The 20712-nt window shown below is 29.4% G+C and overlaps 2 protein-coding genes and 1 long non-coding RNA gene across 4 annotated transcripts in view; 1 reads left to right on the forward strand and 2 right to left on the reverse strand.

The window, feature by feature from the left end:
* Positions 1 to 7492: 7492 nt before the first annotated feature.
* Positions 7493 to 8220, reverse strand: LOC120173025 (bZIP transcription factor 11-like). Its single transcript, XM_039180325.1, has one exon. It carries the CDS (start codon positions 8160 to 8162, stop codon positions 7704 to 7706), a length of 459 nt encoding a protein of 152 aa, XP_039036256.1. The 5' UTR covers positions 8163 to 8220; the 3' UTR covers positions 7493 to 7703.
* Positions 8221 to 8288: 68 nt separating this feature from the next.
* Positions 8289 to 20712, reverse strand: part of LOC120173072 — a 28891-nt gene continuing 16467 nt past the window's right edge. The window contains exon 3 of the long non-coding RNA XR_005521017.1: positions 8289 to 8477. This is a non-coding gene — a long non-coding RNA (uncharacterized LOC120173072). The remainder of the gene's footprint in view (positions 8478 to 20712) is intronic.
* On the forward strand, positions 15661 to 20571 carry LOC120172967 (phosphatidylinositol/phosphatidylcholine transfer protein SFH8-like). 2 transcript variants are annotated; one of them, XM_039180291.1, is made up of 15 exons: positions 15661 to 15786; positions 15954 to 16084; positions 16456 to 16759; positions 17162 to 17261; positions 17346 to 17612; positions 17712 to 17789; positions 17892 to 17993; positions 18095 to 18144; positions 18328 to 18427; positions 18550 to 18648; positions 18764 to 18877; positions 19087 to 19219; positions 19321 to 19724; positions 20092 to 20166; positions 20279 to 20571. In XM_039180291.1, the coding sequence occupies exons 2-15, from the start codon at positions 16051 to 16053 to the stop codon at positions 20297 to 20299; spliced, it is 1881 nt and encodes a 626-aa protein (XP_039036222.1). In that variant the 5' UTR covers positions 15661 to 15786; positions 15954 to 16050; the 3' UTR covers positions 20300 to 20571. The 2 variants fall into 2 exon arrangements, with proteins under 2 accessions (XP_039036222.1, XP_039036215.1); XM_039180284.1 differs by lacking the exon at positions 15661 to 15786 and having other exon boundaries at positions 15935 to 16084.

Genomic DNA, 20712 nt, shown 5'->3' on the forward strand with positions numbered 1-20712 from the left:
TCCCAATCAGCCAAGTTAACCTGCTCTCTTGGCAATTGGCAGGCCTTGCACACAAAATATGCAATGTTATTTGAAAATGACATATGATAAAATTATTGGTTGGTAAAATCATTTCATTTCTTCTGTTATTCAATTATTATTTGTTAGTCAGAACTAACGGTATTATTTTGCAGCAGTATTATTTTCTAACAAAATATGCAATGTTATTTGAAAATTACATATGATAACCAGCAAGTATTGGGTGAAGGTGAGATGCATTGTACTTCTAAGGAGAGACATTGTTAGGAGGAACACCTCTGAAGCCCGAATATGACACATTATTTTTGAAGCCCTCGTTTTTTAATGTGCTAAAAGAATTTTACTCGTTTTAAGAAAAATGTGATCAAAATGCAACTCGTACAGTATCTAGGGACCCGTAAATTACTTGTACCATCATTTGATGTCAACCATATTACTAGGGCTAAAAATGGGAACATGTAAAAATGTGTGGCAATTAGGGGAGTCTTTCATGGTCTAACCCTAAGGACCATGTCAAATGGACCGGTTAGGTTTGCATTAAAATAAGATTTTATGGAACATTAGTGCTTCCAATTATCCTTAACGACAACAACAACGCACCAAACACAACTAAAACGGACAGTGGAGGGGAATAAAGAGGAGTGAAAAAGCATGCAATGTGAGATATTATATTTATACTTTTTTAAAAGATTTAAAGTTTTAATAATGTTTTAAGTAAAGTGAGGGTTAGGGCATATATTCTTCCCTCGACTCAAGTAAAATTTCTCACTTTACACTGTTAATAATTGATCATCTACAGTGATTGAACTAGGTTATAATATAAGAATGGGAGTCATGGATTATTACCATTAACAAATGACTATGAGACATAAAATGAGTGAAAATAGAATATTTATATTATTAGTATGAAATAAGAAAATATTTATAGGAAAAAATAGAGATAATTTTAGTTGTCTATTTCCACACATTCAATAATCTTAAAAAGATATAAAATTAAATACAAGTGGGTCTTAACCCTATATACACACACAGAGAATGAAATATTTATGAAATCTTCGTGAATAGAATTAAACCTTATTTCATGATATTTATATGAGATTTCTCTTTCTCGTTCTTAGGTAAGTATTTGAGAACACAAAGGTCTTTATTTTTATATTACATGGTGCATGATTTGAAACACAAAGGTGGCAAAGAATTGGTGCCACTCTTCCACCTAGCAGATAAGCTTTGCCATTTACCTACCTATGGGTATGTGTACTTATTAAGTTGGTCAACGAAATGGAAACTTGATCTTGCAAAATATTGTATAACAATGGACCTGTTGTCGACATATGTGTGTACTCATTCTATCTTATAATTATGAAGTTGAAGGTTTAATCTTTGTTCATTTATATATTTTATAATAATTTATGATAAATCGTCTAAATTAGAACTAAATTGTAATAAACATAAAATCTAATCAGGATATATCAAATCAAATTATTACGAATAAAATACTATATTTGCATAAGCGTACTTGAACCCATTGTCAGATATTACCTAAAAGATTGAGATATTAAAAATTGTCTTGAAGGTTGAGATCTTAATAGAAATTAGGTTTCTCTTGAGTATAAAATCTCTGACGAAAAAAGAAAAAATACAAATCGACCTATTTATAAGGGACAACTACCTCTTTATATAATTGATTTAATAATCGGTTATTGTGTGTATTTATAACTATATTTCTTATCAAATTATAAATACAACTATGATTGTATATATACTTTTATTTTCATGATACTTTTAATATCTAATGACATGTGTAAAATAATAGGAAATCGTATCGTTAAATTTATTCATTTAAAATTTTAATAGTCTTTATATTATATATAAGTTGTAGAATTAATTCTTATTCTTTAATTTAATCATGTTAAAATAATATGTTTTAATTATTTTAGCTATGTACAGTGTAAATACCATACAGGGATTAGGAATTTCGAGTGTCGAGACTCAAAGTTAATATTTTGGTAAGGTGATATAATTGGGCCAATGAATTTAGAGTGCCGCTTAAAAAAATTAGGTCCATTGGTTCATTTTGTAATTCGTGAGCCCATTAGGTCATTCCATGAAAGGCCAATCTCATTAGGCTATAACTACATAAAGGGCTACCCAACATTGAATGTTTTGATTGAAGTTCCATTTATACAAGGTTGTGGATATTTTGATTTATGATTAAAATTAATAAAGGTTTAAATTTTGAATTTGGTTAAACGGTTTAAGTGGTAAAAATGACTATTTTTATTTTTTGATATTTTAGATTTTAGCAGAGAATGTATGCATTATCAATGAAGATTTTGAATAAATATTATATTGTAAACACTCGAGAGTATTCTTTTAAAAATAAATATATATTTATATATTGTTTTATTTTTTAGTATAATAATAATAATAATATAAAAATATATTACTTAAAATAAGATCTCTCCTTGCCAAAGAGTGTTGGCACAAGTGGTTAAGATTTCTCCTATCATCGTCACTTTTGGTGGGAAATCTATAAATCTCAATTGGTTCTTAAGTATATTCTAACCCTGGATTGGGGGAGCCACCTAGGGATGGGCATGGGAGTCGAACCCAACGAGTTACGACCCGACTCGATCAGGTCGAGTTTTAAAAAAAATATCGGGTTCATATCAGGTCAAGTCGGGTTTTTTTAAAGGTGGTGTTCGGGTAGGGTCGGATTCGGGTTTAGAGTGAAAATACCCGACCCGACCCAACCCGGGAAAAAAATAATTTTACCTTATATATTTAGAAATAATTACAATAATACCCCTCTATATATTATTTTTTTCAATTAAATCATTATTTTTATTGAATAAAAATAATATTTTGGGTCGGGTCGGGTTCGGGTCGGGTGGAGGGTATATATTATGTGGGTCAGATTTCGGGTGGAGGAGTCATTGTTCTCGGGTCGGGTAGAGTGGACCAATAATCTAACCCAACCCGACTCATGTCCATCCCTAGAGCCACCCTTAACCTAAACTTTTTTGTAACAAAAAAAAAAAATCTCTCTCCTTCACCATCCACCACTCAGTCTCTCACTTAATGAAAAGTTTAATATTAAATTAGAATCTGATCAACACCCACCATTGATGCTTAATGAATAAGACACCATTGTCAATTAAGTCTCTTTTGTTTCTTTGTGCTTAAAAAAACTAATATTAGGTCGATAATGTCTTAGAATATCATTGCCTACCACAACAACAAAGCTATAGCATCCACATATATAAATGATTAATTTTTGTTTAAAGCCTAATTAATCTCACCACCATTAAACAAAAACCAAACATTACACGACACCTTTTTACTCGGATCACGCGAGCCATACAAAAGCATGGTTGGCCACATGCTTTTAGAATCTCAAATCAAATATATATGTATAAACACACATATATATATATATATATATGTAAAGTGTGTGCGTTTGAAATAAAATAATCGAGAAAACTGTTTTTTTATATGTTTGATTCGAATAATGGTTACATAAAGAGAGTAAATGTGAAAAAAGTAAACAAAAAAGAATGGGTTTCTTTTGTTTTGTGAAGCTTCTTTTTAAAGAAATCTTTTTAGAAAAGGTTAAATATTGTTGGATATTTTTTTATAAGAAAAGTAAAATATATATAGTATAATCAGGATGTGTTATGCTTTGTTTGTCATGGAAACCAAATCAATGATTCGGTCAGAATAGTCTGAGATGATTATAAAGTAATATATGTTCAGAATTTTTTTTAATTATTGACAACACACATACATCTTACAGACGTAACGACTCGAACTCATTACCTCTAGGAGAATAACAGTCTCTTTAACCACTAAACCCCACTTGATGGTTCTTCAATAATCCATTTCAAATTTCCTAAAATTCTTATTGATATATAATAAGAGAGATGGTTATTAATGATAATTAGTACAGTGATAACGAGCCAATAAAATATCAAGATAGGTATTTAATATCAGGTCAAGCTAGGTATTAAGTGTCAAAAATTGGACAGTGTGTTGGATCAGATGGAAACCCTAAATTCAGAAACAAATTAAACAATGAGGGGAGAATAATATTTTCAAGTCAGATAAGTTATAAATGTTATCTTATTCGACCTATGATCATCTCTAAGTGTATATTATTTGTTTTATTTTTAATGAAAGCAATTATGATATATTTGTAATTAATACAATCATCAAATAATAACATTATTTGTTATATTTTTAATTAATATAATCATCAAATACATAATTTGATTTTTTAATGTCAAAGTTGGTGTCATGGTTTGAATTGTGACCTCCCAAAAAATTAGCTCCTAATTAGTCCTATTGACTATGTCACCCACTCCTATTTTATGAGACAACTTGACACAAGCGTGTTAATGTCATTTTCAAAGGAGTTTTTTTTAATAAAAAATAATAATTTATTTCCATGTGTTTTCGTTTTAATAATTGACTGCCTAACAATCTTCCACATTTACCAATAAATAAATTTATTAGCTTCACGAGTGCTTACGGAACCATAATTATGAACATTAGATTATGTGACTAAAAATCCCATGCTAAGGGTAATTAGGGAGCAAATAAATGTATATGTTTAGGAATATGATTCAATTATATAATGTAAAAGTTTTTAATTTTATATAAATTTAGGGTTATTAGATGAGTAGAAATAAAAAACAACGATTAACAGTAGGAAATGAGTAAATATTCATTGGAAAAGAAAATAAATAGTTAATCGCAACCTTCTATTTTTACTTCTTACTGTTGTAAAGTTGTGTAAAACTAAAAAATAAAAAGATATTATGTAAGTGTATCCTAACTCGTATAGTTATTTTTATCTCTTTTAACTTTGAAGTTAAATAATTCGACTTTTAAGCCCATCAAGTTGTCTTAATGATAAAGATGAATGTTGTTCTGCTTATAGGTCATGGGTTCGAGCAATTACGTCTGTAGGATGTTTGTGCATTGTCAATAGATTAAGAAAATTCTAAAGAGATATTACCTTGTATTCATCATATATTGTTAAAAAAAGTTAAAAAATCATTTAAGTTATGAATTAAAAGAGTATAGGGACTAAAAGTAAAATTAGACCTTTTTTCAGTTTAGGTACCTTAACATGTGATTAAGTAACGCCTGCTGAAGACAATGTTGTCCCCTGCACGTGCGATTGAGTTTCAAAATTGCAACTTTTTGCAATAAGAACCACTTCCCACTATTACAGCAATCTCTTAAAAAAATCCATCTTTCTATTACTTTTTTTCAACCTTTTTTTCATTTACTTTTTTATTTTTTTAACTTTAAATCCGTCTTTCTATTACTGTGTCAGCTTTTCTATTTATTTATTTAATCAACTTTCTAAATTTAATTGCTATTTTCTCCTATTTTTACCATTTTTTTCAGTGTTCCAATCTGATGGGATGATCTCTTTTCTCCTTTGCGTCTCTTATGCAATCAACGATTTTATGACCTCACAATACACAATCACATTATTCAATTAATTCCAACTTAATGACAAATTTTGGGAAATAATTGTGGGAATTTTTTTTGAAAAGTGTTTAGATTTTAGTAATAGTCTATTAAATATGATGCATGGATATTTTTAATTTTAAGTTATTTTTTAATTAAACTTATATGTGAACTCATACAATGACATCAGTGGTTAAAGATAGTGTTATTCTCTCTAGATGTTTCGAATTTGAATAATTATATTTGTAGGGTATGTGTATGATGTCAATGGTTAAGAGATATTAAAATCATATAATATTTTGTAACCACTCTAGACTATTAAAAAACTACCATTTTATGTTTATTTTACTTAATTTATTCGATATAATTATAATGAATGTTAGAATACCTCAACAGTTAACTAAAATATAGGCTTCTCTTTACTTTTCTTCATGCATAGTCTCGTTTCTAAAATTATATGATTTTATCTCTTCTTTTAATTTATTTTATAATTTGATATCGCCATTGATTTGATTTACAATACACAAAATAATACTATACAAATATAATTTGAATTTCACATGATATGATCTACCTTGGGTAAGTTGAATTGAGTCACTGACGAACCCATTAAGACGTGAGGTGGATAAATATTCGTTCTAAAATTTACATTTTTTTCGTATAATTATTTATTTTATTAATTATATTCGGTTAATAAAAAAATTATATGATTAATATATATAAGTTTAATTTTAAAAATATTCTTGAATCTGTCGCTAAATTTAAAATGAGTCATTACAGTATTTAAGCATCTGTTATAAATAAAAATGCCATCCTTTTACTTATCAAATGAGCTTTGAAGTATGAAAGCGAGTAGAGATTTTTGTCATAGCAAAGCGATTGAGATTCCAATAATCAGAGGTTTATAAACTGTTGATTTACCAAGGAAAAAAACAAAGGAGCCACCATCCACAGCTACACACTTCCTTTTTACAATTTTGTCAAAACCACTCAAGCAAACACAAACAAGGCTGCTACTGCAATTATTTTGGTTAATATATATATATATATATATATATATATATATATATATATATATATATATAATTATTTGATATATTAATAATAAAATTTATAATTTATAATTTATAAATATGATGAAAATGAGTGTAATTAAAATTTTTCATTACTGTAATTAATAATGAATGCAAGGGTGTTTAAGTTTTTATTGTTAAATGATTCAGAATCTTTAGAACATGTATTAACTTGTAATCATCATAAATTAATAAAAAAAAAGTGATATATATATATATATTATTGTATGATATATCAACGTCTTTTTAATGTCATAAATAAGATTAAAAAATAAATTACATATTTAATATATATATATATATTAAATATGTAGTTTATCTTAAAAAATTATCATGCATGTATTCTATTTGAAGACGGTCGACGAAAAGAATTCTCGCATTTAACTTTATTTATAAAATATTTATTATTTGATAAAATTCAATATATTAATAAAGGCTAAACTTGAAATTATCACATTCAAAAGAAATATAATAATAATTTAATTTTAATTTGATTAGTATTGTTATTAGTGTATCATTTAAAATTATAAAATAAAATATATTTAAATATAATTATTTATAACACGAATTATAGAAATTTAGTAATTAAGAAATTATTATTATCATTTGAAATCACATGTTCGAATAAATATTATCATATATTCATCTAAATTAATAAAAAAATATTTATAATTTAAAATAATAATATTTTATTTAAAAGATATATTTATAATATGTTTCTCTTATAAGTGATTCTAATTTAAGTATTTTTATTATATATATATATATATTCTCTTATAAAAATTCTAAAATATTCTCTTATACTTATAAAATCATTCGATAAATAATTATTTATACGATATGTACTAATTTTTTAGTCAGAAATATGAAAAATAAAATTATGAAGAGCATAGTATAACACTTAAAAACACCCCAAATACATTAAATAAGGGTTTTGTTAGGCATTGCATAAGTTGATACCATTAAACCCCACTTTACAAACTAAAAGAGCCAACAACAACAACCAGTCTGTGTGCCGACACATAACCTTATTTCTCACCACTCCCTACTGATAATAATAATCTACTAAAATAACAAAACAGCAAAATCCCTATCTTCTCTCTTTCAAATCGGCCTCTCATGCAGATTTTACTCAAACACGTTATATGCCGATGCCATGATCGGCTGATTCAAGTAATTCAAAGGGTTAAAGAAGCAATCAGTCGTCTCTGTGAAACCAAACCCATCGGCATCGGAGTTACTAGTACCGCCGTTGATGAACCCGATGATCTCGTTCAGGGACTGTAATCGGTGGCTAAGCTCATTGGCCTGAGCTCGGAGCACCGAGTTCTCGGTCTCGACGTTCAAGTAATGTTGGGTGGTGATGTTCAACTGATTCAGGATCTGGTGGTTGTCGTTTTGGAGCTGAGTTACTTGAGCCTGGAGATCATCGAGATGCTTTTGTTTCCTCATCCTCGACCGCCGTGCCGATTCCCTGTTCGATATCATCCTCTTCCTTTTCCTTTCGTTCATTAATGCCTGTAAATCGCCCTCGGAGCCCGAGTTTGTGGTGAGTGAACCGGATGATGTTCCACTTGAGGAAGCCATGGAATTGATCAAGAGAGATTATAAATTTATAATAATAAGTAGTAAAGAGCTAATAAAAAAAAGATAGATTAATGGTAGTAGTCGTAAATTTATTTATTTTTATAGATTTTGAGAGGGAAGAAGAAGAATCATGAAACGTAGTACAACCAGTAGAGGAAAACAACTGAGAAAGATTGAACGAGATGGGTCCTGCGGATGAATGTGGAATTGATCATAAACCCAGAAAGGAAGATTTCACTGAGAATTGGAGACATGAATCTCAAACATCAAGAACAAAAGATTGGGCATCAATATTTTGTTGTTTTAAACAAAACTCTCCTTGAAAATCACAAAAAAAAAAAGGAAATCTTTGAACACCAAAAAATTTTCAAGTTTTGGGTTGTAAAGTGAAAAACCCAGAACCCGTTTCTGGATCAAAAGAGATTGAACAAGAGGAATCTGGAAAAATAAAAAGACTGAAGAGGAAGGGAAGAGGAAGTAGAGGAGTTAATTGAATGAATGAAGCTTTGATTTATAGAAGGAAAAAGGACCTGCAAGTTGATGGAAAATTGATTTAAAAATAGAAAATTAAAATTAAAAAACCTCAGACTGAGAAGCAAGTAAAAATGGTTTTGGGAATCTGCTCTGAAAAATTACTAAAAGTTTTATGAAAAAGTTGATTGGACATGTGTGTTAGATAAAGAAAGCAGGGAATACAAGTGGGCAGATCCAGCTGGGAAGCAACAATCTTTAAATTTACTCTGTGTTGTGCAGTAAATTCACGAAACTGTCAAGTAAGCACGACACAATTACAAATAGGGATGGTCATGATAGAGTTGGATCTAGTTTTTGGTTATTTTTATTATTACTTTTGGGAATACAGATTATTATTTATTTAAATATTTGTATTTTTTATAATAAATACTCATATACTATTTATATATATGATACTTGAATTTATGATATTAAGGAATAACAATAAATCGTTAATTATGGAATTCGTTTAGTTTGTATCGATAGTTAATTTAAAAAAGGAAAGGAAAAACTACTTTAGATAGCACTAAACTTTATCCAGTGATTCGTTTATACTTATAATTTTTTAATTTTTTCAATTATAGCACTAAATTTTAGTTTTACATTCGATTTTATCACTTCGCTATTAAGTCAGTAATAAGATGATGACATAGCTCACAATTGCTAACGTGGCATGTCAGATCGAAACGACGTAGTTTTGGTATTGTTGTTTTTATGCCTAAAATGACATCATTTTAGACATTAACTTTAGAGGTGTATCAAATTTACCATTAAATTTTTAAATAGTTTGTTAACTGTAGTTTTCGGCTATCATTGGCAACCAAGCATCGCCCGTCACCAGTCATATTTCACTGTAAGATCGATACCAAAACGTTTGTATTTCATCCCTCTTTCTTCTTCTATGATTGGTTTTTCATGAAATCCACTCAAAATTGATGAAAATTCATTTAAAATCATGTATTCTCGAAATAATACTTTTCACTTTTTAATTTTTTGAACAAGCAACTCTAAATCTCGTAAATCTAAGAAAATGTCCAAATATATAAATAAATGATAGATTTTTTTTTGTTTCATTTCGTTGATTTTGAGTGAATTTTGTAGAAAACTAATCATACGAAAAGAATGATGAGTGAATGCAAACTTTTTTGTACTGATCTTATTGTGAAAGATGATCAATGACAGACTGTGATTGGTTATCGGTCAAAAAGTGTAGTGTCCATGAAGTAGTATGTTTAAAAGTTCAGTGATAAAATCGAAACACCTCTAAAATTCAATGTCTAAAATGATTTCGTTTTAGGCATCAAAACAATCGTATCAAAATGACGTCATTTTGGTGCGATATCCTTAGGGATGGGCATGAGACCCGAACCCGACGGGTTCCAACCCAACCCAATCGAATCGGTTTTTAAAATCATGTTCGGGTCGGGTCAATTTTTTAAAAGGTGATATTCTGGTCGGGTCAGATTTTGGTTTAGGATGAAAAATAATTGACCCAAAAAAATATAATTTTACCTTATATATATTTAGGAATAATTACAATAATACCCTCTATATATTATTTCTTTAATTAAATCACTGTTTTTATTGAATAAAGATAATTTTTTTATTATTGTAGGTCGGATCAAGTTCGGATTTTATCTCAAAAAAATTAGATCGGGTGGATGGTATATATTTTTTGGGTCGGCTCAGGTTAGATTGAGTGAAGGATGTAAAATTGTTGGGTCGATTGAATTGGCCGAAACCTAACCCAAACCCGATCCATATCCATCCCTAGATATCCCACATTAACAACCGTTAGTGATGTTATCGTCTAATTAATAACTTAAAATTTTAGGGTACAAAACATCCCAATAGTTTTCACTGCGGAAAATGTCTAATCAAACAAATAGCCTGTGCTTTTCACTTGTGAGAGCTTCAAGATATTTTTGTTCATTTTATTAATTTGTCTTTTTTAATAATAATTCTACAAAAATTAAAATTACATATTGACCATTCAATATATTCCAAAGTACATTTGATTTATTGGAAAACATTCAAAAGTTTTTTTTTAAATATATTGAAGTTTAGGTTGAATAATATTTTTGAGTTCTTCCATATTTATTATATGATTTACATACAAAGTTTAACCGGGTAAATTCAGATCACAGATTCTAATAATTTTAACTGGGTAAACTATATAATTAGTCATTTTCGTTTTAGTTTTGTACACTTTTTTTCTCACTGAATTCAAAAAATATAATGTTTGAATCACTTTCATTTTTATTTAATTAAAACGTGTCACTTTTATTTAATTTTCTAACTTTTATTCATTAACGACAATCAAAATTCAATCGACTAAACATTTAAAAGTTGATAAGGTAAGTGATTACATTTTAATTAAATAAAAGCAAACAATACCACATCTTAATTAAATAGAAGTGAAAATGACCAAATATTATATTTTTTGAATTCAGTGATAAAAATTTACAAGATTTAAACAAAAGTGACCAATCATGCAATTTACCCATTTTAATATTACCTATATATATATATATATATGATTAAACCATGTGCATAATTTATCTGTCAATCTTTTGTGACAAAATATCCACTTATCGTCTTAATGCAATGAAACTAATTAAACTTTATATTTAATATTTATCCAACAACTTTTGACCAAGAAAAAAGTGTTCTTTTTCTCTCCCATAAAAATGGGTCGTTTTGGAATTTTTAAAATTATTTTACGTATAAAAATAATTTTTGTGTAAAATATTTAAAATTACTTTGTATTAATAGCTATGTATTTTATAATCCCAAAAAAAAATTCTCTTTATTTTATTACCTTACTTTGGTATCCTCATTTAAGGCCCAAAATAACATCTTCTTATGGATCCAGCGGCTCATTGGAGTTTGGGCTCACGAGCCAACCATTACGGTATTTTTAGAAATCCACATTGTTGATGCAATATGAGATGAGTCCTTAACGAGTTCGGTTGGATTTGGACCGAGTTTATATATATTATTAATATTGCATATAATCTCGAATTTATATATATATATATATCAACTACTTTGTCGTATTTAATGCCTAAATATCTGGATCGTTTGACATTATATTTCATTGATTTATATTATTGTTACGGCTGTGCTGTAGATGTTTGGTGAACCATACCGTCTTAATTTCTTACCTGTACAACTTAACACCTACTACATTTATTATTCTATTATTTTCTTTTTTTTATTAAATTATTATATTCTTTTATATATATAGGGGTGTTAAAAAAATCGTAACAGTTAACTGTAATCATTAACTGATATAATCATTATATTTAACATGTTAATTAATTGAATTGATAATGTAAATGGTTTTGGTTAATTGAACCGCTAAAAATGATAGTTAACAGTTAAAGGTACGGTTACGAATTTTGATAAACAGTTAACCGTTAATAAATTAAATTTATAATCACATTGGAAAATGTGCACAATTACACTGCTGTAAGTATGTGTTAAATGCAACATTTTTTAGAGATGTACATGCTTACACTGGTGTAAGTATTTAAGTGTTACACTTTTTTATAGTATGAATTATGAAACTTTAAAACATTCATGTTGTGTTATTTTTTGAAAAATAATTGTAATAGGTTAACCTACGTGTTATAGTTAGAAAAATCCCATAATTATTATAACGATTAATCGACCGTTTAGATTAAACAATATGGTTAACTGTCCATGGACAACCCTATATACACACACACATATTTTTCTATTTTAGTTTGAGTTCTATTTTCTTATATAAATTTTAAATTTAATCTTAATTATACTTAGATGAGAGGTAAATAGATACTCTGAAGAAATGAAGATGAGTGCTCCTAATAAATTTAAAATCCATGACCTAAGAGAATATAAGATAATAAAGATGAGCAATTTGGATAACCGATCAAATGTAGTTGCTCTATTTAGAGTTCTATCTTGAATATATATAATAGATAAATAATCAGATAAGAATATAACCCATGATTAAAAATAAATATTATTTATATTTGACATACGTGTTTAAATTCTTATCATCAAAGAGTAAACATATTTGATTGATTGTCAAAACTACTCATCTTTAAACCAAATAATCTCAATGATTAAAAATTTTATTGTTATCTTTTAAAGTATTGAGTTCGAGTACTACTTTACTAGAAGTGCAAGTAAGGACGGAGCTTTATTGAAGCCCAAAGGAACTTCGACCCCTGTAAAAAATTTATATATTCAATAATTTATGATTTAATAGTATTTTAGTTCATATAAAAACAAGTATTTAAATTAAAAAAATTAGAAGAATTTATTAAAATTTTAATTAAGTAGGGGTTGGACTAGATAATGATAATCCAATGTTCTCAATTTTCTTTGATCTAATAACAATTTAGGTTATTCTAAGTTTAGATATTAAAAAAGTTAGGCATTGTTTTCTGAATTATGAGTTTAAATTTCAAATAAGCCATTGTATTTTTCTTAAAAAAGTCCAATATTTTGACATCTGTCAATATTTAATCTTGGCTCTGTCCTTATAAGTGTTCATTGTCAAATGATTGAGTCTTTAAACAAATAATGCATTGTATTCATCCTTATTTATAAAAAAAAAACATTATAAAACTTATCAATTGGTTTCAATGGTTAGAATGAATGTTATTTTCTCGAGAGGTTCTGGTTTGAACATTTACATCTATAGGACTTTACATAGGACTTTACAGATTGTCCACCAGGAGTTATGGTGGTGAGATTCGAACTTGATCTTACAAACTCAAATTCCTAAATATCAACCACTTGTGTCAATACTTGTTGACATAATGTTTTTCTTTTACAGTTTGAGGTGTGTGATACTTAAATTTAATGTATACAATAAATATAATTGTAAAATTTAAATTAAATTTATGAAATTGATATATGTTAAAAATGCGAATGAGGTGATTAAAATTATTTTCGACAATCATTAAAATAAATAATAATTCGTAGATGAAATGTTATTTCGTACAGGAATTGTCGGATTATGTACTTAATATGTGGTTTAGAATTCTATTTATTTTTGTTTATTCATTAAAAATTAGATATATCATTGTTGAAAACCACATGGTGTTCTAGACAGGACAACTCGAAATCATGAAACTTTATTGCATTTTTTAAAATAATATATTAATAAATTAGTTTAAAGGATGTGATAATAGGTATTTCAATAAGAGTTTGAATTTTAAAATTGTGAATAAAAATATATTAAAAATTTACTCTTATAATAAGTCTTTACAATATTTAATCTATAGTTTTATGATAATTGGATTTAGGTAGGTATAAATATGTGTAGTTACGCAATTGTGACATATTTAAAAAATTATTATGATTTTAAAAATCGATTTAAAAAATTAACATGAAATGATTATAATATAATATTTATTATTTTTAAAAAAATCGTCATTGACAACACGTAATTATCCTACAGATACAACTGCTCAAACTCATGACATATTAAAAAAAATAATATTTCCTCTAACTATAGAGATCACTCGATAGTTTTAAAAAAAAAATATTTAAATTGATGTAATTTTAAATATTATTATATTATTTGATTTTATAATTTAAATTGTAATTATAATTTGTATTATTACATATAAGATAAAAAATATAATATTACAGTTCATTCAAATTTTTAATAAAAATTAAGATAGTAATTTGGTAAAAGTGTAAAACACTTCATTAAAAACTAAAAAGAAACCCATTGAAGATAAAAATAAATAAAGAGCAAAAAACAAACACAAAAGGTGAAAAGAGAAGCAGATCAATTAAATCGCATTTAAACCGAATCATTGCCCAATTATAGTTACGTTGCCGTTTTACCAAACTACATTTACTGCCAGACGATATTGTAAGAATTGGATTAATTACAATCATGGATCTGCTCTAGACGGTTGAATCAATTTGATGTTGGTTCAATACAATAAAGTAAAATGTATATAAATTAATATAAAATAGAAATAAACATAAATTATAAAAATATAAAAGTAAATATTTAGTAAGTCATATTTTAAAATTCAAATTTTATTTGATTTTTTAGTTAAATAAAGTTTTTAAAATTTTGTTTAAATATAATTATAAATATTTATAATATTATAGTAAAACTTAATATAATTTAATAATTTTTCGAACCATGTAAGATATATATATATCTATATATTCATATTTTTCACATTGTAATATAATTTAATAAATTATCATATAAGATTATAAAATATATTTACATTTTTACTTTTTAAAGAATATATTATGAGAATAGAATACTGATAGGAGTATAAATGAATGAAGGAACTGATAGCAACAAAGTATTTATAAAAATATTACATTAAAGATTTAAATTAAATAAAATATAAAGTTAAGGGACTAAATTATAAAAATATTTAATTTTTATAAGAAGTGATAATTTAAGTTATATAGATATAATATAGTGGTAAAAGAGCATGTAAATCAAATTTGATGAAAAATTGACTTAAAATGAAAGAAGAATTAGAGGTAAGAGTACTTGATCGATTCTTGTCGAGTCGAGTTAAAAAATTTTAGCCGAATTGATGAGTCATACTTTATCATTCAAAACTTATTTATTATTTTAAAAAATCAAATCAAATATAAAAATTCAAGTAGAATAAAATTATTTTTTAAAAATAACTTTTGTTAATCAAATCCAACTTTGTTAACCTTAATTGTAACAAGCTCCTCGTCGGTGTAATATTCACCTTCCGCCGGCAGATTCTTATTTACATGCACTCTAGCTCCATCCTTTCGCCACGTGTCAATCTTAAGGTTCCGGGACCCTTTGTCCCCAAATGAACCTCTATATATCCCGCACCTTATTTCATTTCATATTCTCTAGAAAATTTCCCAACCAAATTCCACTGTCTCTCCCTGTGGGAATTTCTAATTTATTTATTTTTATTTTACAACCCATTTTTTTCTGTATTTTTTTGTCAAGTAGTATATATTTCCGTTACAGTATGGGAGAGCGGTCAAAATTATCGTCAGACGCATTTATGACCGTCGGATCAAGCTCGTGATCCGTGATAACGAAACACAATTCTTATTTTCACTACTGTTTTTGTTTGAGGTATTATTATTACTCCAATTTTTCTTCTTATTATTAATTAATTATTTGTGTTTTTCTTCATTCCTTCATCTGTAATTAATTTCACAGAAGCACCTGAAATTTTGGAATCTCTGATCTACTTTTTTGTTCTTTATCTTGATTACTGATGGTAATGCGGTTTTGATAAGGCGCGTCCGCGGCTAAGTTTTTACCTGTCTTGAAACCAGTAGATCGGACGGTCAGTTTATCGGCTGCGGAACCTTGATTCTTCGTGAGGAAGCGCAGATGTCGGGGCCACTCGATCGATTCGCTAGACCTTGTGAGTTATTATTAATTTTTGTTTCTTGAGCTGATTTTTGTTAATTCTAGGGTTTCACTGAATTACTATAGCTTCAGTTTGATTACTTAGAAAAAAAAATTAGGTAGTGTGTAGATGAATCAAGCTCGATTAGCAACAGAGGAAAGGAATCCGGTCATGTTTAGTATGTATTGGAAAAAAATATAACATTATTATATTTTAATTATTAGTGCATTTGTATATATTTATATATGTGAGTTCTTATTCTGGTAATTGTTTTCGCGTTTTTCCCCCTTTTGTTTTAGGGTTTGATTTTCAGTTTGTTGTGTATCTTTGTTTTGTTTTTTCTCTGAAAGATCTGATAACAACAATGCACGTTTATAATGATGCAGGCTTTGAGGGGATTTCAGGTAGTGATGAGAGGAGGGAGAGGAAATCTGATTTCGAGAACTCAGAGGATGAAAGGCGCACAAGAATTGGATCCTTGAAGAAGAAAGCGATAAATGCATCTACTAGGTTTAAGCATTCTCTCAAAAAGAAGAGTACTAGAAGGAAAACTGATGGACGTGTAAGCTCTGTATCGATTGAAGATGTTCGTGATGTTGAAGAGCTACAAGCTGTTGATCAATTTCGACAAGCGCTGATTATGGATGAACTGCTTCCAGAAACGCACGATGACTATCACATGATGTTGAGGTGCTCTTTTCTTAATTTTATTTCCTATTCCCAAAATATAGTGTTAAGTTTATAGAAACTGCAATTCCCAATTTCCCATATCTAGCCTGGAGTTGACAGCCTAGTTCTGAATATTCTATCGACAGTATATATTAATTTCCATAATGGATTGTGAATGGTATGTTCCATGGTTGTTAAAATCTTTACACTGATTTAACTTGGCTTGTTAGGGAAATCAGTAAGAAAAAAATTGGCATGTTTTTCAAACGCATATTTGTTTTTTGCTCGCTGAGATTATATCTATTTTTCTTGTTGTTTGAAGCCTTCTCCCCCTCATTCTGCTCCCTTCCTCTTATTTACTTGCCTCACCAACTTGAGTACCATGACAAGTAATAACTAGAATGTAACCTTACTCTTGTGTAGGTTCTTGAAAGCAAGGAAGTTTGATTTAGATAAAGCTAAGCACATGTGGGCAGATATGCTCCAATGGAGGAAGGAATTTGGTGCTGACACTATCACGGAGGTAATTATGGTTAATAATTTTCCTCAGTGTAGTATATTTTGTAATCCATGTCTCTTTTTACATCATTTAGCATTTATATTTCAGGATTTTGAGTTCAATGAGTTGGATGAGGTTCTAAGGTATTACCCTCATGGTCATCATGGCGTTGACAAGGAGGGAAGACCTGTGTATATTGAAAGGTTGGGAAAAGTTGACCCCAACAAACTCATGCAAGTTACAACTATGGATCGGTATGTAAAATACCATGTCCGGGAGTTTGAGAGGGCCTTCACTGTGAAGTTTCCTGCATGTACAATTGCTGCAAAGAGGCATATAGATTCAAGCACGACAATTTTAGATGTTCATGGTGTGGTATGTTTCTTGCAATTATTTGTTTCTATCTTAATTTCTGAGCTTTTGGCTGCTTAGTAGTAGCTAACTCCTAATTATTTTCTTTCATATATGTATTAGGGCTTTAAGAATTTTACCAAGTCTGCAAGGGACCTGATTATGCGGCTTCAAAAGATTGACGGTGACAATTACCCTGAGGTCTTCAGTCTCATTGTGCTTATATGAATTACAAACTCATGCTTGTAGCCTTATTTAATATCGAGCTGAAATTTCGTTACGTGGTCTTTTCTATTTTTGCAGACTCTTCATCAAATGTTTATCATCAATGCTGGACCTGGATTTAGGCTGCTGTGGAACACTGTGAAGTCTTTTCTAGATCCCAAAACAACTTCCAAGATACATGTAAGTTAATAGTTTTCAACAATTTTTTTCTTTCGACTTCTGTTCTATCTATTTGTTGGTGATTTATAATATGTGTTGTGTATATTATGGAATGACTTTAGGTTATTGGAAACAAGTACCAGAGCAAATTGCTTGAGATTATTGATGCCAGGTAAAGGGTCTTCGAACTTTCCTGACATGATAAATTGTTCTCTTTATCTTCATTTTCTCCTTTTTGCTATCTACTTTTCATTATCATTTGTCTCCTTTCAATATATATGTGTGTCTTTTACTATATTTTACTTCACGATTGCATTTGTCTAAAAGTTTGTGTCGATACTTCAAATCCATTCAGTGAGTTGCCAGAATTTTTGGGTGGTAGCTGTACTTGTGCAGATCAGGGAGGTTGCCTTCGGTCTGATAAGGGGCCTTGGAAAAATCCAGAAATTTTGAAGGTTATAAACTGACCTTGGTATTTATTTAATAGTGTTAAACTGTTAATTCCATTAGTTTCAAGTGCTTCATCAGTGTACTTGCTTTAATGAGGAAACACTTTGCTGTGTGTATCTTATCTCAGATGGTTCTTAATGGCGAGGCACGACATGCCAGACAAGTTGTAAAAGTTTTAAATAGTGAAGGAAAAGTTATTGCTTATGCTAAGCCACAGTATCCAATGGTATGCCATCTTTCTAACTTCCTGCGATGCTCGTCTATTCTGGAAAATCTTGATATTCCTGTTTTTGAAGTACTATTTTTGCATTATATCATTGCGTTTGTGCGGTATGAAGCAGCTTAAAGGTAGTGATACTTCTACAGCAGAATCTGGATCAGAAGCCGAAGAAATTGCATCCCCGAAAGCAATGAAGAGTTTTTCACAACTTCGGCTGACTCCTGTTCGCGAAGAAGTGGGTTTTTTCTTTTCTTTTCTTTTCTTTTTTGGAACCTTTTAATCTTTCACGCTGACTAATTGTTTTTACTTCATTTTCTCTGGATCATCTATTCACATTCATTTGCAGTTTTCTTTTTGTTTGTTATTAATGTAATTATGTCGTGTCCAACACTGGTATCATTGGCATTATTTCCAAGTTGCTAATATTGTTTGCAAATTATGCAGGCGAAGGTCATTGGGAAAACAAGCTATGCTGGTAACTTCTTGGGATATGATGACTATGTTCCTATGGTTGACAAAGCTGTTGATTCTACTTGGAAGAAACAAACTTCCCTTCAGAGGTTTTCTACTCACAAAGGTTAACAAATATAACCTTGTTGTCTTTTAGACACTTTATTTTTCCTTAAAAACTTGCTTAGGCCTTTTATTAAGAAATTGAAATGCTGTTTTGCACTACAGGTGCATTAATGTTGTCAGAAACTCCCAAGGCCCGAGAAGGAATTCTAGCTCGGATTATGTTGACTATCATGGCTTTCTTGATGACACTTTACACTCTTCTCCACTCAGTTTCATGCCGTATAACTGGAAAGCTTCCTGACACAGTTTCTGATCGTTGTCAAAATGTTACTGAACATACCCCTGATGCAACTCAGCAGGCTGAGTCTCGTCCACCTTCTCCGACCCCTCCTTTTTCTCAGGCTGATCTTTTATCTTCTGTGCTCAAAAGATTGGGTGAACTTGAGGAGAAAGTTGATACATTACAAGCAAAGCCATCTGAGATGCCTTATGAGAAAGAGGAATTGTTGAATGCTGCCGTATGTCGTGTCGATGCCCTAGAAGCAGAGCTTATTTCTACCAAGAAGGTACTGTCAGCATTCTTAATTTTATCATCTTTTTGCAAAATATAGTTCACATTTCTCTCAATACTCCCTCAACCCTTCCAAGAGGAATTGAATTTTTTACATAGCGCCATATACATTAAATGCTACAACATTACATTCTACATTAATGCAAACTTGGTAACAAATCTTCTATGGAAGTTGTTGTATTATGGATGTAGGCATTTGATAAACATAAAAGACCCCTAGCTTTTTAGGCTTTAGTGGCTCTCCAGGCCACCCGAGTTTTCCGGAAACCTCAATATCTCTAGGGGAATATTTATTGGTCTTTCCTGGTTTCATTTTCTGAAAGTTTCATTTCATTTGCGTGTACGTGCACTGTATTGAATAGGCTCTTCATGAAGCTTTGATGAGGCAAGAAGAACTGCTTGCTTACATCGACAGTCAGGAGGAAGCCAAACTGAGGGTACGCCATTTCATCTAATATTCCTATTGTTTATGTACTCTTGATGGTTACATTTGATGTTCTTTATCGTATTACGACATGTAACTTATGACTATATATCCCTCTGTTTCAGAAAAAGAAGTTTTGCTGGTGATATGCTTTTGCTGCTGATGGTGATCCTACAAAAGCCACTTACCTATTGCGAGTCCGTTTCCACTGTACCGATGAAAATACAACCACTTATGTCAATCTCGTGGAGGTTATACTGCTTTAAGCAACAACGTATTCGTCTGTCCGAATACCAGCCCTTCCGCACGGAAATGCACAACTGTAATCAAACTCTCTGTCTGTTGACTCTCTTTTCCAATGTAATGTTTGATTTGCTGCACTTCTTAACTACAAAGATTTCAAATATATGTTGCCTTTGGCTCTGTTGTCAAAAGTTCGGTTTGCTAAATTATCTATAAACTTCGATATTACGACTTCCAAAACCTTGTAAGCTTCCTAATGCATGCATAATGTAAGCTTAGATGTTAACTCAAAACATGAACGAACACAATTCAAACA

Source organism: Hibiscus syriacus, unplaced genomic scaffold (genome assembly GCF_006381635.1).
Source record: "Hibiscus syriacus cultivar Baekdansim isolate YM2019G1 unplaced genomic scaffold, ASM638163v2 tig00003041_pilon, whole genome shotgun sequence".
Taxonomy (NCBI): Eukaryota; Viridiplantae; Streptophyta; class Magnoliopsida; order Malvales; family Malvaceae; genus Hibiscus; species Hibiscus syriacus.

Excerpts from the sequence above, each read along its gene's own strand:
- LOC120173025 (XM_039180325.1), bottom strand. The coding sequence starts at position 8,162 with ATGGCTTCCTCAAGTGGAACATCATCCGGTTCACTCACCACAAACTCG.
- LOC120172967 (XM_039180291.1), top strand. The coding sequence starts at position 16,051 with ATGTCGGGGCCACTCGATCGATTCGCTAGACCTT. Across the intron at positions 17,613-17,711 it reads TTTTAGATGTTCATGGTGTG|GGCTTTAAGAATTTTACCAA; the intron begins GTATGTTTCTTG and ends TATATGTATTAG. Across the intron at positions 18,878-19,086 it reads TGACTCCTGTTCGCGAAGAA|GCGAAGGTCATTGGGAAAAC; the intron begins GTGGGTTTTTTC and ends CAAATTATGCAG.